Source organism: Papaver somniferum, chromosome 9 (assembly GCF_003573695.1).
Source record: "Papaver somniferum cultivar HN1 chromosome 9, ASM357369v1, whole genome shotgun sequence".
Lineage (NCBI taxonomy): Eukaryota > Viridiplantae > Streptophyta > Magnoliopsida > Ranunculales > Papaveraceae > Papaver > Papaver somniferum.
Window position 1 is genome coordinate 5,544,326 of NC_039366.1, and position 18,339 is coordinate 5,562,664.

General features: G+C 37.5%; 1 protein-coding gene across 2 annotated transcripts; it reads left to right on the forward strand.

The window, feature by feature from the left end:
• Positions 1–14,083: 14,083 nt before the first annotated feature.
• Positions 14,084–16,074, forward strand: LOC113313271 (transcription factor PCL1-like). Of its 2 annotated transcripts, none has more exons than XM_026562021.1 (2): positions 14,084–15,313; positions 15,450–16,074. In XM_026562021.1, the coding sequence occupies exon 1, from the start codon at positions 14,337–14,339 to the stop codon at positions 15,279–15,281; it is 945 nt and encodes a 314-aa protein (XP_026417806.1). In that variant the 5' UTR covers positions 14,084–14,336; the 3' UTR covers positions 15,282–15,313; positions 15,450–16,074. The 2 variants fall into 2 exon arrangements, with proteins under 2 accessions (XP_026417806.1, XP_026417805.1); XM_026562020.1 differs by having other exon boundaries at positions 15,475–16,074.
• Positions 16,075–18,339: the final 2,265 nt, after the last annotated feature.

The following is an 18,339-nucleotide window of genomic DNA, read 5'->3' on the forward strand; positions in this document are numbered from 1 at the left end:
GAGAAGTAAATATATGAAGAGTATGGAAATAATATTACTTTTTATGATTGGAGTTAATAAAGAGTAAATAATTCCCAAATAAAAAAAAATTGTAACTGCACGAGAATTATATTATTTGACGCATGGCACATTCTTATTGGAGGATTTTTCATTGTCTTGACATGTGGCGCATTCTCATTGGGCGATGATGTGGTAGTGGTAAATAGAAAAGGAAAGTAGTTTCCTTTGAAAGTTATAAATACGTTGTGGATACAAGGAAAAAGGGAGTTCGGAGTCTGAGCAAAATAATAAAGTTTTTATTTCATTCTTTTAATTTTCTTTTGTAATAACTAGTAAAATCGCACGCGTGATGCGAGTGCCGCTCGAACCAAATTCTTCCACGATCAAAAACTTCCCATATAACACCTCATGGTACCCGCTCATACTAAAACCTCACAACTTTGATGAATTTTTATTTCTATGTTTTGTTTCGTTTCCATAAGAAAACGTTAGGAGAAAACCCCTTACTCCTGAGTTACACTGGTTTATTGTGAGCTCTTTTGATGGACCACTTACTGAATATAACTCAAAGTGGAGCGTACAACCTAACTCATAAGATACCGCATCACCATTCTCTTTACAGCACGTCCCTCAACCTTGTGAAAAAATAAATAGCACTTCCCCCTTGTTTTCTTTAAGAATTCAATCAAACCAAAGTCAGCAGACTTATCTCAACAATGCCTGCATCAGTAGAAGCCAACATAGACGAACGATACAGTTGCATTATAAATGTCAACAAAATAATCAGGAAAAGGAGATTAAGGTTGAAGATGTATGATAAATGACATGATTTAGTCAAGTTATGATCCATAACTGTTGTCCCATTGAATATTTTAATTTAAACGTGTATTGGGGAAAAAATACCAGATCAGATCGAACATACCTCAAAATAACTATAGAAATGCATGTTCATGCAATTCTCCAAAGTGATCCTTATAACGCGGAGAACGCTGAGAACATCTCCTCTCTGGAAGGGAAAATCCACGGCAAGAGAATCATTTTAAACATGCCAATCCTTTCTCAACTTTATGTGCGTCTCAAAGAATAAGTCAAAATGATTAAAAAGATCAACCCAATGGCGAGAATCTCTGTGGTGCCTTCATGGAAAACAAAATGTAGTAAGTTTATTTGCTGAAACAATAAAATCATAACAAAATAAGGAAATAAAATACTCAAAATCCCACCTTATCATATTTCTAGGCAAACCCTTCTAGGAATTCCTCTAATTTCTCTTGTGGAACAGCAGAGATGCTGTGAACAAATGACTTGATTTTAGGAGAGGCTGCAAACAGACACAAACAAACCTTAGCAATCCTTAATGTAAATCAAAATGCGCGAGTAAATAAATTAGGTAATCTCTCTGCTCTTTGTAGCTCTAGTAAAACTTCAACCTAAGCTACGTGTGGTTAACTCAATGCTTAGACATATGTTGCTCTATTTGCACAACTAATATGCATTAGCTTCCTTTTGCTACGTGACCTTCGGATGAACTGGAAAATTTATATTTGACTAAGTAATTTCTAAAACTATCGCACTTAGTGAACACGGTGAAGTCAGTAATTTACAATTGATTCGTTTGGTATATCAAAATTACTAAAAGCCTATCTAAAAACTCCAAAATCCACCCAATGAATGGACGTTGTTATAATCAAAAATCATATTAACCATCACTGAAGTGATCCATAAAAATTTCAGTCCCCATAATCTATGACTATACTAATAAGCCAGTCCAACATCTAAAAACAAAAAAGGAATGAGGCAAAACGGAATACCCTAAAAAGTCGTTCCATGGATCCATTGCAAGAATCATATAAAACTGGGAAGAAAAAATCCCTTATTTTGTAATAATGGAGTAATTTCTCTGCTAGGGCGGAGGAGGAAGCCAATTCTGATATGTAAGAAACTCAGGTATTATCTAATACAATATTCTTTTGGATTAAATTTTTTTATTAATTTCTCTTCTAAAAAGCTTCGTTCTTTAAACCGTTTTGAATAGTCTTCGGCTATTGATATTTTATAAGCGAAGGAAATTATACCATTTTGAGTTTACAACAAAAGTTATATATTTATTTTAATTGCAACATTTTCCAAGACATGAAATTGACTACGATATTGTCTTGAGTGATAATATGAATATTTTTTAGAGATGCAATGAGAACTTTACACGATTAGTTTGGTGGAATCCAAAACCCTAGTATTCTTTTCTTTACTAGTTAATTTATTTTCTTAGTTTTATTAATATTTCTCCTTTTATTATTCTTATATTATAATTTAATTAGGAATTTAGAGATAACAATTATTTGGTATCTATGGAACGAACCCGTATTCTGCATACTATCTCATCGATAGCCGTGCACTTGCGGTGTTATAATTAAATCCCATCACTAGTATGTGAAAATATTTTGTATTTTTTTCATTATTCTTCGTGTCATTAGCTCAAGCTCCACATCTCCACTTCTCAGCTCTCACCAAAGTAAGCATGCACCATTCTTTCCTAGCAGCAACTTTTTCATCCCACTGATCAGCAGAAAGTCCATTATGCATATCTTCTTCAATATCCAGATTAGAAAAAATCTCCTCAAGTTCATCCAGCTTTCTATCTAGTTCCCCATACTCTTGCTTGCTCCACTCCCTTAGCTTTGGTTGTAGCATTTGCAACTTTTTGCAGAAAACAAAAGTTGCATTAACAGAAACAGAGAAAGACTCTCACCAACTTTTAATTAAAGAAATGAAATCAGGGTATAAGAACCAGTAATACTCACAGCGAAATGGGGAAGGACCACACTTCAAACCATCACAAAAAATAGATATAGGGCTATGATCAGAGAATGGTCTAGGAAGAGCTTGTTGAATCATATTAGGATATTCTAAATCCCAAGGTATGGAGATTAAAATCCTATCAATACGACTTCTCACACTTTGCACTTGATTATTAATCCAAGTATAAGAAGCACCAATAAGCGGAAGATCAATGAGTTGATGGTTTGATGTGAATTTGTCAGTTTTTTTATGCCAATAGTTGTATCACTGCATGTAAATCTTTCATGACCAAAACGAATTTCGTTAAAATAACCACCAATGACCCATGGGTAATTCCAGAAACTGAGAACCTCTTCTAATTTTCTCTAGAAAAGCTTGACCTCTTCAGTGTAGAAAGCACAAGGAGCATAAATGCCAGTAAACATGCATTCAAAAGAAGAACCAATAGTTTTACATAAAAAAGTAATTGAATAAGGACCCATAAGGAAATCTGAAACATCAATCTTCGAAGACTCCCAAAGACATAAAATACCTCCAGAGCTACCTTGAGAGGGAGAATCAATCCATTTAACATTCTTAATATTTTGTTTAGTGATTAAGATAATTTTCAGAATTATAAAGGTTGTCTAGATGAAGAAATTTGGGGGGAAAAAATCAAAGTTTTGGTTAAGAAGGAGAGAAAGAGAAGGAGAAAGTGAGAAAATTTTAATTCTTGATTCAGTGGAGGATGAGGAGGGTCATAATTCACATAAAAAACCTAGGAAAATACATATCAACTACAACAATGATTCCCAAATGGCTGATTTCTTAGATTATGAGAATGATTTTACACAAACTCAAACTCAAGCTCAAACTCAAACACAAACTCAAGATGATGATTTTTATGAGCCAAATCCAGATGATGAGTACATATATGAGGAACCCAATACTTCTAATACACGGGTACACTTCTATCTTATGCTCAATCTCAATTCTATAGCTCGAAATTATCAAAAGTTTGGAATTTTGGTTCATGGTTCGTTGAACCAGGTTGAGGTTCGACTCACATCTATGAGCCGAATCAACCAAATGATGAACAGTTCATCTCACTAAATCTTTTTACAGCATGCGCCGAACCTTTAATTTTCAGTTCCAACCCTTTTGCTAGACACTAGTTCGGCTTATATGAAACTTTCATAGTAAGCCGAACAACATCCTGAATAGCCCGGAATAAAAATAATTACTGGTTCGACTTATATATTCAAAATCGTATGAGCCGAACATGAATTTGTTAATTTTTGGGTTAAAATATTGTTATTGGTTCCGCATATATCGAGAATATCGTATAATCCGAAACCTCTCAATGTTCAAGGTTCGGCACATAATATGATTATCGTGTGAGCCGAACATGAATTTGTTAATTTTTGGGTTAAAATATTGTTCGTGGTTCGGCACATATTGAGAATATCGTATAAGCCGAAACCTGTAAATGTTCATGGTTCGGCACATAATATGATTATCGAATGAGCCGAACATTGTTATTATATTCCTTTTCTAGTATTTAACCTTGTGATATTCTTTGTAGATCGTGCTTGGCGGACCTGTACCCATGGAAAATCAACCTGATCCAGTACACATAATTCACGAGGATACCAAGGATCACTTCCAAAATGATTTGGTATGTAAGAACTTCTTTTTTACCTTAATGTTGTCGGAATATTCCAAAGTTTTTCTTACAAATTATTTGTTTTGGAATGAACGTAGAGATGGAAAACTAAACCCGAAGTTTTTGATTGGGTTGAGGAACACGCGATGAAGGTAAATTTTATACTAGTTAAAGGACAACAAAGCCGAGGGGGTCAGTTTGAAATGATTTGTGAGCGTAGTGGAACCGGCGCTAGCGAGGTTAAAAAGGGTATCGTATATGTTGGGAAGACCGGGAGAAAGAATAGGACGAATACGAAGAAAAGAAATTTCCCTTTCAAGATCGTTTTCAACCTCAAGAATAAGTCCTTGAACAAAGAAGATCAATATTGGATAATGAATAAAGATATGGATTGTCGTCATAACCACCCACGTCCCAAAGACCTTCATGGACATGCGAAAGTAGCGCGACTCAAACCCGATGAGATGCTAGAAGTGGATAAAATGACAAGAGCACGTTTGTCACCGTCTAGGATTCTTAGCAAATTGAAGGCGGACAATAAGAATAACAAGTCGACTATGCAAACTATCTAATGCAAGAAAAAAGATTAGAAGACTCAATTTGCAAGGTAGTATGGTGATGCAACAAGTAATGTGGTTAGGGGTGAAGAATAACTACGCTTGCCAAAAGAAGTTGGATGACTTCGGTCAAGTCACACACATTTTCCTTGCCCACCCGGAATGTGTAAACCAGTGATCCGTCGATCATCATCGTCCTTCTCTTTCTCGGGTTCTGCCACCTTCTTACCTTTCTTGTCTTTCTTGGGTTTTCCTTGGGGTTGTGTTTCTTGATGAACTTCTTGATGTTCTTCTTGATTATCATCAACTTCTTCATCTTCAGCTATTCCTTCTTCTTGTCTTTCAACTCTTACTTGTTCAGCTTCTTCTTCTAAAATGTCTCCTCTACCTCCCGCTACCAGTTTTTTCTTACCTCCTCCTCGAGGATCGGGAGTTTTAGATGCATTGGTCCTGACACAAGTATGAAAGTTATAAGTATGCTTCGAACAGCAAAGGGATACAAACTATATGAAATACGGATTTGAAATGGTCAACAAATAAGAAGGCTCGGCTTACCCGAAATAACACATATGAGCCGAACCATGTCTTGAAATTTTCATTAGCTTACACAGAGAGTGGATCGGCTCATACTACAAAATAATTATAAGCCGATATTTTATATTTAGCTCACAACCGATACTGTCGAATAAGCCGAACCTATGATTATGAACTCAAACATGTATTCGGCGCAACATGATATCATATAAGTAAGACGATCCTATACACTTGTAAAATTTATGGAATTTTAACAATGATATTCGGCGCAACCCTAATACTATCGAATAAGCCGAATCTAGACTTATGAATTGAAATATTTATTCGGCGCAAAATGGTGTCATACAAATAAGCCGATCCTACACATGCAGAATTCATGAAATTCAAACAACATTAATCAGCACAAAACTAATACAACCATATAAGCCGATCCTAAGCACATGCAAAATTTCTGAAATTCACAAAATATTTATTCGGCACAAAACTAATTTCTACCATATAAGCCGATCCTAAGCACATGCAAAATTTCTGAAATTCACAAACATCTATTCGGCACAAAACTAACATCATCGAATAAGCCGATCCTAAATATAAAGCTCTGTGTCATCAAGTTCGGCTCAAAAAGGATTTGCATTTTAAGCCGAGCCGTTCATATGCACTTTCAGAGTTCAGTTTTAAGAACAGCTCGGCGCACATCTAAGGTTTTTTTTACGCCGAACCATACCCTGTAACCGCCGCACAAACATGTTTTTGACGAATTAAATCTATCATACCAATCAAAAACATCAAATACGAGATGGGTTTGTAGAACTAAACTTCTTATTCTCATTTCCGGAGTTGGTTCTTCTTCAATCTCTTCTTTTGGTTGATTTTGTGGTTGATTTTGAGTTTGTTCTTCACTCTCTAAATCTTCTTCTTCTTCTTCAATATGTTGTTCAATCGATCGATTAGAACGAGATACTGGATTACGACGACCCATTATATAGATGAGTTTAATCGTCGACTAAATTTTCACGAAACGACGATTAAATTTCGGCGATGATACGATGAAAAAAAAAAGAAGAAGAAGAGAATGGTGAGTTCGGCTGTGGAGGAGGAGGAAGAAGAAGGGGTTGAATGAAATTGATTTTAGGTTTATTGATTATAGATTTTTGTATTAGGGTTAGGAATAAATTAGTAATTAAAAGATTTAACGGCATATAGGTAATTGAACTACCCATAGGGCACCCCTTATAAGGTCACCCAAGTTATGACTGTTGCTTTGTATGTCTAGAAAGATTTAAATATGACCAAAATCAAGGTTTTTATTTTGAGCATTCATTTCCCTAGTTAACCGATATTTTATTTACCAATTTATTTTATGATCACGTGCAGTAGAGAACGATTTTTTTTTTGTTTATTTGCAATTGGCTTATTGACCATAGGTATCCTTTAGTTTCTTAGCTACTTGATTGCAGATACTGCGTGCTTTCAACTAGTTAATGGCATTCTTGTCCGACACTACTCGCTCAAAACAATTTTGACACTTTACTCACTCAAAACAATTTAAATATCACTTGGAAGGATTTTTTTGAATTAGCACTAGGCTTCTTGAACTTGACCTTTAGCTTCGCTGAAGGTCCTCCACCCAGTCCCAATGAATATAACTTTGACACGAATGTGAGGAAACCATCCGTTCAATGAGAATCAAGATACTGATATTATCCACCTACACATAAACTACTATATAAAGATTTTGAGTAGATTTCTTCGCAATATTTTATCCAGTAAAGTCAATGATAAGATTGCTACGTGTCAGAACCACACAAATATCTTCCTCTTCTTCCTGTCCACACCGTCCCTTAACATCACCCACGTTAAAGCTAACAAGTGGGTTGCCTCGAGTTAAAATGGTTAATGCCTTCGGATAAAATCCTGAAAGCACGACCCTGTGGTGGGTGACGTGGGTCCACTTCCACCAATGCCAATCCAAAAAATATTCATTTCCTGTCATCCGTTGGATTCATATACGGTGTATTTTTTTGGGACAAAAATCCAGATTAACCTAGAATCTTTGTGCTTCGAATAACATTTCAAGGAATTACGAAAAAGGGTGATTTAAATTTGAATCAGTTCTAAGATCAAATTGAAATGTGAGCTCTAAATCTAAAGATAAGTGCTCAATTTAGGTAATTTCTGTTTTAAAATTTTGCTAAAATCTTTAAGTGCTCGAAAAATAATTTTTAATAAGTTTTATTGGCATATATTATGTGATGAATTGATTTTTTCTTCTTAGAGAATTTCCTTCATCACATGTTAAGAGATATGTGAATGATCAAAAAGGTCTTAGCATGGTTAAATCAATCCGGTATACTGCAAAAAAAATGTAGGGGTGAAATATCGCACCGAGCTAAACACATGACCTCCCCTGACTAAGACAATTACTAGCACAAACGAAGAGAGAAATTAGGCGAAGAAATACAGCGCGACAAAAGGGACCAACACGAAGAACACCCACCTGACAATCACGTCAAGAGGAGTATGAAGCAGCAACGCGAAAGATAGCGACATCTTCCCAAAGCCTGGCGAATAAGACAGAATGGGCAGAGATCAACTAGCAGAGATTTGCACGTGAACTTAGTTGTCTTCTACCATGACAATCGTCTATATAAAGATTCAAATAATGAAGAGAGAAGCAGGTTGAAAAGAGTTCAGTCAAGAACAAGAGTTGAAAACCACCACTAGAGAAGAAGAAACCACTAGAATTAGCTTTACTTATCATCATCTTTCTTATATGTATGAATCTTTGTGATATCAATAAGAACATCATATTCTCCATACAAAACTTGTGTAAAGATCATATCTAGTGTCAAGGGGTGTATAATATCATTAATATTTGAGTTTATCTTCATGACTTAGACTTAGTGTTCTTATCACTTCATTGGGTGTAGTTGTGGGATTTTCCGCAACTACATTTTGGCGCTAGAAATAGAGAGGATTTATCTTCTCCTGTTAATGTTCAGATAGAAATCACCATCTGGCTAAGTGTGATAACTGTTTACCACCACCTTCCTGCCCATCGCCAGAATAAGCCCGTTCATTGTTAAAGGCCATCATCGTTTTAAAATTCAGTTCTTATAAAAACTCTTTCCAAAAACACTATGTCTCTTCAGTACTCTAAAACATCAAGAAACCTAGTCATGCAAAGGGAAAATATGAACAGTTGGTATGAAAAAGAATCAACCATTGTCAAGGAAGATCCACGATACTGGATAGAGTGGGTGCAACCATATGACCCGGATGGACCAATGATAGACATTAGCAGAGGCAATGGAAGAATAGAGAGCCAGCACCGCTATTAAAGGAGCGCGAAGAAACTCAAGGCGATAGGAGAACTAGTATAATGGCACAAAATCTCGCTGAGGCAAGCATTGAAACGCGAAGGAACTCAATGCGAAAACCCTTATTTTCAGATAAATATCATGCTCAAAACAAATCTTAAGATATACTAAAATAATATAACATGCCTAGGTTCATTATTAACATCTTGTGCTAGTCATGAAAAACGATACCATATCAGAACTATAGACTCACATAAGTAAACTTATATTCTTTAAGATACTTAGCTTATGCAGTAACTCTATCAAATCAAAAACAATATTTAAGGCCCCTCGCCCTCAAAGGTGGAAAGCAGAGGCAAGTATGGGGATGTAAAATTTATATGCTTCCCCCCTTTTCAGTTGGAACCCTTAAATATCGTAAGACACATCTTGAGGAGATAAACTAGTGCATATATACATCTATTTTTGTTCTAACAGCAGGGAAAACACATGAGTCAACAAAAAAGCATATCCTTCCCCCCAAGCTTGGGAGCGCCCAGAAAAAACTATTCAGATAGGTTAAAATGTGTGAGAAGGAGCATAATCAGAATGATGCCCAATCATGCGAAGGAGAAGTTACTTGCGAGGAATTCTTGGCCTCAGATTGTAAAGCACCACCTTGAGAAGGCGAAGTAGGACCTTGATCATCCGCAGCAATGAGAGGAAGTTGATGCTCGCCTTGAACACCATCCACAACGACTTCATCACCATTGAAATGATCGTCATCCTCTTTCTCATCAACCTCTTCTTCATCACTAAACCCATGCTCCACAGATTCATCGTCTGAAACAGGAATATCAGGAAATGTCCTAGCAGGAAGATTATTTTCAACAGTAATGCGATCAGCGGTATCCCTGGTAATCTTATTACAAAGCCTCTGCGCCTGACGATTAGCATTAGCCTACTGGGCCCTCTTACCACGCTTCAACAAAGCATACCTAGATTTCGTTTTCTCCTTGTACTGCTCTGCTTCTGTCTTCATACGAAGAACTTCGTCGTTCGCCAAAGTAAGCCTCTCTGTCAAGTTAAGCACCTGCTGCGAAAATGAGCCACCATCACCCTTAAGTGTTTCTAACTCTTGTCGCGCCTTCTCAAGCTTACTTGACAAAGTCTCCACCTCAGCATTTAGATTCTTATCATTTTCTGTGAAGAAAGAAAGAAAGTCAGAATATTAAAAGAAGAAAACCAAACACAAGATCAAGACAAGCTATCAAAGACACCTTCTTTGTACATGATCACGGAGTCTAGTGTCTTCTGATGTTGCTCAACCCAACTAGCATGTTTAGCAACAACAACCCTATTCTCCTCAATCTCGCCTAAAGACCTATCAGAATCATTATTGCCTTCAATTCTAAGACGATTCCGGATCTCCTCAATAATTACGTGAAGTTCATGATTCTCTCGAAGAACCCTTGCCCTATCTTCAGTAATCTCATCCTTCTCAGTGGCCAAAGCACTTTTTCACGTTCCAGCTGTTTAGCAATATTGCGGAAATACCGACCGCGAGACCGGGACCCACCTATGACTGCATATAATTTTCTAACTTCAAGTTTAAGGTTCTCATAATTTTGTATGTAATCCTCAGAATCATCTTCAATATCGTTCTCCTCATGCGCAGCCAACGAAAATTCTTGGTTAAGAGAATTAAAATGCACCAGAAGGGCGTCCCTATCTATGTAACGGATAAATCAGACAAATTTAAGACCTATGCAAGGAACCTCACGACCCTCAACTAATAAATCCACCCCTAGGGAACCAATGACAAGAAAAGATGAGAGCATGAGAAGGCTTACCTGCAAAGAGGTCATTCTGAACGCGAGCAACATCTACTTTAGCAGTCAATACCTTAGTGATTCGACTATGGTCCTTTTTGAGCAAGGAAACTTCACCTTGAAGACTCGCGACTTCATTCTTAAGGGAAGAAAGCTGGTTAGATTGAGCGTGAACTACATTCACAACCCTCCGATAGTCTTCAACTTGGGAGATTGAGCGACACACATTCTGGAGTAGAATTCCCATCCAAATGGAGAAGCACTAGAGGAGGAACGAGGATAAAGGTTCAGCGCCAAATCAAGAACAGCAGCAAGATGAGGATCATACATGGATTGGGCAATAAAAGCTATCTTGGAATAAAAATCAATACTAGCACCCTCAGAAGAAGATTTTTCAGACGACTCTGCGTGGGAAGAATGAACAAAACCACTTGAACCCATTCCTCCCTCAGGATCCGCGATGGTAAACTTATCAAGTGAAGACAACTCGACAGGCCTAACAGTATTGGTTGAGGCAGACGCATTAGTGGACCCCAAAGCTAAAGGATTTACCACATTGATAAGAGGTTTATTCTTCAATGCACCCTTAGGACTAGTTGAAGTCTGGCTGAATTTACTTGTCTTCTCCTTTTTGGATTTGTATGAGATGGAGGGACTTTCGTGATCAGACTTCTCATCTTCGCTCTCAGAGCCTTCCCCTTCCTTACCTTCTTCACCTATTCCGTCTTCGGTTTCCTCGGAAAGGGATTAAAAACGTATGGAAAACAACTTAGCAGCCGAAAAGAATGAAAAGACATATCTACAAGACAAGAAATCCACATTACCTTTTTCGAATGCGAGGATCATTTCCCTGCTTTCACCTCTGCGAGCTCCATGTTATTCTTCTCGACAGCAGCCTTCACCTTATTCTCAAGCGAAGTGGCCTCTTTCGCCAAAGGAGACACATAAGAATCATAATACAGGGCAAAAAGTGAAGAACAAGAAAAGAATCCATATACAATCTTCTCGGTCAGTCCAGTTGAATTTCCAAGGACAATAGTGAGAGCATCAGATCCCACCAGCGAAGCATCTAGGGCATCCCGGGGAGTCTCATCTGCATTGCGACCCCATTGGAGAGGACCCTCAATGATCAAGAAAAAGTTCATCCAACTAGGATCGCCAGAATGCCGAAGAAAGGACTTAGTGTTGCTATGGTGATCCACGATATTCAAAATCCTTTTCGCGCCATCCTTCAACCTAGCTCTATTCAAGCGAACACCCAAACACGAACCATCATTCATGGGCCAATTCACGTTATACTGTTCAAAGAAGGACTCAACAGTGTGATCCGCAAGATCATAAGGATCCACTACATCGGGGCAAAAATACTTACCGACGCCAGTTGCTTGGAGCGAAAATTGACTGATAATACGAATCCCATCCCCACTAAGTTGATAAGGGGCTCGATAAATCTTCGCAAGAATCTGGTAGAATAGAGGAACCTCAGGATCAAAGAGAGGAAGCGGGAGACCAACTTTTAATTGACCAAGAAAGACAGGCATGCGAGTCGCATTCCATGAACCCTTTAAAATATCCTTCTCACTCAAAGGAACAACAGGTGACGAACCAGGAGGAACAATAATGGTGAAACCTTTATCCTTAAGTGCAGTTCGATATTCTTCTAAGACATCACACAATTTTTTAGCAGGTTTCCGCTTCACACTGCATAAACAGGGTTGACAGTACGGGGATTAGTATGGGGATGTTAAATTAGTAACAGAGGAAGCAAAAGAAAGCCATTAAATGATTAACTGAGGAAAACTGACTTACCCAGAAAGTGAAGGAGCAACAACAGCAGGTATATCTTGATCTGCCATGAGGTCAAAAGTAAGAAGCTAAAGAAAAGAATTTGAAGAGAGAAGATGAACACGAAAGAGAGAAGGAGGAGTAAGAAAAATAAAAATGTTTTTACCTCTCTCTTAGATATTTATCCGAAGGAGGGCAGTAAAGACTTGCCGATTAAAGAGGAGGAAACCGCCAACACGTGTGACGGTTACGCGGAAATCACGGGAGCATGTGGGAAAAAGTAGAGAAAATGAAAAGACGGGTCTGACACGAAGCACTGACTGAGAGATTCTCGCATTATTCCACTTACAGAAGAACAACGCGAGAAGAGGCAAAATGTAGAGGCGAAATATCGCATAGAGCTAAATACATGACCTCGCCCTGACTAAGACAATTACTAACACAAACGGAGAGAGAAATTAAGCGAAGAAATACAATGCGACAAAAGGGACCAACATGAAGAACGCCCACGCGACAATCACGTCAAGAGGAGTATGAAGCAACAACGCGAAAGCTAGCAACATCTTCCCAAAGCCTGGCGAATAAGACAGAATGGGCAGAGATCAGCTAGAAGAGATTTGCACGTGAACTTAGTTGTCTTCTACCATGACGATCGGTTATATAAGGATTCAAATAATGAAGAGAGAAGCAGGTTGAAAAGAGTTCAGTCAAGAACAAGAGTTGAAAACCACCACTAGAGAAGAAGAAATGACTGGAATTAGCTTTACATATCATCATCTTTGTTATATGTATGAATCTTTGTGATATTAATAAGAACATCATATTCTCCATACAAAACTTGTGTAAAGATCACATCTAGTGTCAAGGGGTGTATAATATCATTAGTGTTTGAGTTTATCTTCATGACTTAGACTTAGTGTTCTTATCACTTCATTGGGTGTAGTTGTGAGATTTTCCGCACCTACAAAAAAAAAGGAAAAAAAAAGGAAATGGCATGGCATGGCAATTTATTTATTTATTTATTGTTAATTTTCTCCACCCTTAAAGTCATTGTATCACAATTTTAAATCTGTTTACAATGTCTTCTTTGGGAGATATACTCTTCTACATACAATTATAATCCCTCCGCATATTTTGTATCTTTTTTTTTTGCGAACATGAAGAAGCATGTCATGATAATGGAATGTCTTTATTCCTTCGCTTTTGATACATTTTATTTCTTAGTTCCAAAAACGGTTAGACTCCTAAAAAAATTTCAGAAAGTCATGCACCCGGTTCGACAAAATTTGTTTTCCAAAAAATAGGATTTGCAATTCAAAAAGGGCTTGCATTTATTTAAACCGTAAAGAATTTGGAACTAATAAAAATAAAAATTAAAGATATTTTGAAATTAAAACTTTTGGTGGATCAATAGCCACTTCCTAACTAGTTGCTCTGCATTTCCAACTTGCAGAGTTCCCAACTTCTTATCTCAGTCAATAAAAGTGAGTGAACAACAACACTCTAAAAGCAAACACAACAAAAAAAGGACATAAATATCTATCTAGAAACGTCCACGTGAGCAAAAAGTTCACACTTTTACACCACTTTTGCAGCTCAATTAATAAAGCAACCCGCTTGCTTTTTCATTATTTCCGAATCTCCCCCTTCCTCCCCCAAAAATATCTATCCATTCCTTTCATTTTTCTTCACTCACTCCCACACCAAAATCCCCCATAATTTCTTCACAATTTCCTCAAAATTACTCAAAATTTCTTCCCATCTAATCAAATCCAACAAAACCCCTATCATTTCATCCAATTTCCCCCAAATTTGCAATCTCGATTTGGTCGATTTTGGGTTTCAATTTAGGAACATTGTTCATTTCACAAACCCTAGATTTCTGATGGGAGAAGAAGTACAGATGAAAGATCAAGGTAGAGAGGATGATCAAGAACGAGTATCAGAATGGGAATTCGGATTACCGAATTGCGATGATCTAACGCCGTTATCTCACCCATTGATTTCACCGGAACTCGCATCAGCTTTCAGTATAAGTCCAGAACCGTACCGGACGATGGTCGATGTCAACCGCGCATCCAAGAGTACCTTGTCGAATCTCCGTATTCAAAATCAATCGAGGAATTTCCCATCGTTTGATCAGCAAACTGAAATCCTTGAAGAAGAGGATGAAGATGAGGAGGAGGATGAGGAGCCGTCGCGGAAAACACGGCGCACGGAGGCAGTGGTGGAGGTCACAAACGGGACTAATGATGATGATGGTGGTGGCGGCGGCGGCGGTGAGGATGATTCTGATCGGAATTCGAAGAGGGTGAGGTTAGTATGGACCCCACAGCTGCATAAGAGATTTGTTGATGTTGTTGGGCATTTAGGGATTAAGAATGCGGTGCCGAAAACTATTATGCAATTGATGAATGTGGAGGGATTGACAAGAGAGAATGTTGCTAGTCATTTGCAAAAGTATAGATTGTATTTGAAAAGAATGCAGGGGTTGTCCAATGAAGGGCCGTCGAATTCGGATCCGTTGTTTGCGACGACACCGGTTCCGCAGAGTTTAAACGAGTCAGGTGGACAAGGTCATAATGTTCCGAATGTTCAGAGGAATCAGATGCCAGCGCCGTATGGTGGAGGAGGGCAGATGATGTCAATGCCGGTTTGGAATGGTCATGGACATATGGGTATGCCTGTTGGTGGTGGTTATCATGGAATGGAGCAGTATCATAATCATATGTATAGAGAGCAACAAAGAGATTGGCACAATGGTGGTGGTGGTGGTAATAGGTTCCATTCAATTTCGTCCTATCCTAATGTTAATCAACATGATAAATAAAATTGAATCCGTTTTTGGCAATTTGATATGAGGTGAGTTACTCTTTGATCTTATTTAGCTTTATTGTTGTTAATTGAATGTGATAGTTTGTTGTTCTAATTTAACTTAGTGAACCGCGTAGAATTTAGAATCACTATTGCTTATTAAGTAACACTATCCATGTAACAGAGTTGTGGATAACTTCCTCTAACAGGTCATACTAAAATGTGACGGCAATGTGTTGTGAAAGCTGAAATATTTCCCTAAGGATCTGTGCAAATGAATAAAATTGTAGTTGCATATGTCACAAGGCTTGTCTCACTATGTTTGGATGAATGGGATTCCAGAAGTCATCAACTTACAGAGCACTAAGAGAATGCAAGTTCACAATTCATTTTCTGTCAGTTCAAGGCGATGTCAGTGGGTTCCAGAACTCAACAACATACAGAACATTGAAAGGCGAATGACCATTCGTATTCCAATTTCTGGTTGTAGATTTTTAGATGCCATTGGTAGTAAGTGTGCAAAAGGACCTGCAGCAGCCTTGGGTTGATCTGAGGTAAGATAGCTATTGGTGAAATGATCTCTCTATTTGTCTACAGACTCCTACTGTATGGCAAAGTCTGAAATGAGTAATGAATGTTTAATGTGGCAAATCCGAAATCATTTCATACACTATGTTTTTGTTTTTGCTTAGGCTGTTGTTGTTGTTGGTTGTTACAGTGCATTGGATAATGTCATTCATGTTTTGTGAAATAAGCTGAAATGTTTCCGTATCGATATGTGCAAATGAATAAAATTGTAGTTGCATGTATCACAAGGTTTGGCTCACTATTGTTTGGATGAATGGGATTTTAGAAGTCATCAACTTACAGAGCATTAAGCGAATGCAAGTTCCCAATTTAAGTTCTGTCAGTTCACTTGGTTTGGAAGAGGCGGCGTCAGTGGGTTCCTGAATTCAACAACTTACAGAACACTGAAAGGTGAATGAATGTGTTTGTAGGTCCAATTTCTGTATTTAGACTTTACAATACAACTGGCAGTAACTGTGCAAAATTGAGCTGCATCAAAATTGGGTGGATCTAAGGTAAGATACAAGATGTATGTAGCTATTTCTGAACTGATTGATGTCTCTACATTTCAGCTCATAAAAGCTCTATTTGTCAGTAGACAGAGGATACAACTCCAAGGAAGACATACCATTCCATAGACTCCTACTGTATGGCAAAGTCTGACATGAGTACTGCATTTTTGATTTGTCAAATCTGAAATGACTGCATACATAATCGTTCTGTTTTTGTTTGGGCTGTTTTTGTTTTGAGTAAATGTTGAACTGATTCTTTAGGTTAAGGATAATGGCTTTTGGAAATCAATTTTCCTGGTTTTCAACAATAGCTTAGTTGTCAATATTTCAAGCTCATACTGAGAAAATACATGCAGGAGCGGTGATTTAAGTTCAGAGCGTAGTAGGACAGTGATTATTAGAGTTGGTTATGGAGCAAACAATACCTTCTAGAATTAGGTACCCCTCCATCATTGAGAATTTTGACGATCTTCACAGAACAATTTCAGGAACTTAAATATGATGGTAATGAATTTGAACTTTTTTATTTTTCACCTTAATCTATAACATCCGCCTGTTGGTTTGAAAACTTTATTTGCTCCAACGTCGATAGATCATATTTGATCTAGCAGTCGAACATTTGGCATACTGTGGTATAATTAAATTGTTTCCTCAATTCAGTTCTGTTTTTGTAACTAATGCATACGAATTTTCAAATTTCTCCTTCATCTCAACATCTCGTTACCTATCTATGAAATAGTAAATGTTAGAACTATTTTCAGATAAAGTGGCGATGATTATAATATACACATACTAACGCAGATAACCTTTTTCCTTCCAGTGAATTTATAGGAAAGCACACTACACTCTGGACTTGTTAGTTTCATGCATAATTCATTCGGTGGCGTAGGAAGTGCAAATTAACGAATCATGAATTTCAAATTCGAAGTGTATAGCATATGCAGCTGGCTAATTCTTCTTTCATGTCACTAGTTTGTAGCTATATTTTTCTCATTCCAACGATACATACTTGCTTTGTGGCATTACGGAGACGCGGATAATTTCAAATTAATCGGCAAATGTTGCAGAATCTAGTTCTCTTAGTAACTAGATGCTGCGCCCGTGCGTTGCACGGGCCTAGATATTTTGTAGAGAAAAGTATATTTGATTATGCCGGAAATCAATATTTGATTGATGTTCCTTCTTCACTTTTCTAAACTATGAAATCTTCAATCTATATAGGAATCACCAGTATCACTATCATCACAGACATCACAAATATCATCGGCATCTCAAAAATTACCAAAAATACAGGCACCCCAAACTCACCCAGTACTACTATCATTTGTATGGCTTCATCAATCACTATTACTTCTGATATTGACACAATCAACATGGCAAAATGGAAGGAATTCTATTCTCAAGATCATGATAGACAATTACTCAGAAACCAGAAACACACCAACATTCTTAGATCCTGCTGGATAAAAACAAGAAATTTTAACCCTCCCCCTGAAACTTTTCAATCCAAGCCTACCCATATGAATACAGTTTACCTCCCACAAGGTCAATTTCATCACCATCATCCCCCACACTTTCAATTCAACAACAATTGCATTCATATTACACAACCCAATATAACAATTTATCTCACGGAAAAATCTAATTACCATTCAATCAAGACAAAGTATAAACAGCATAATCCATGTCTAAACATAGCATCAATCCTTCAACATCAAATCCGCTACCATAAGAGAAGAAATATCCAAAACAATTACAAACCCACATCTAAAAGTCACCCAAACATCCAAAATAATCCCCGAAATTTAAATAAAGAAGATAAAGAAGCAAGATCTAACCAGCTACTGTGGAGTACCTCGAGTCGTGCTCCGTGTTCCCTGACTAACACTTCTAGTTCGACTGCGAGTCAAACAAACTCTAGATGTTACTCTGTGCGCACCAGGCTTAGGAGATTGAAGCTCATCAATATCAGCACCACCTTCAGCAACATCAGGA

Bases quoted from the DNA above. Each gene is read 5' to 3' on its own strand.
- LOC113313271 (XM_026562021.1), top strand. From the start codon at position 14,337: ATGGGAGAAGAAGTACAGATGAAAGATCAAGGTAGAGAGGATGATCAA.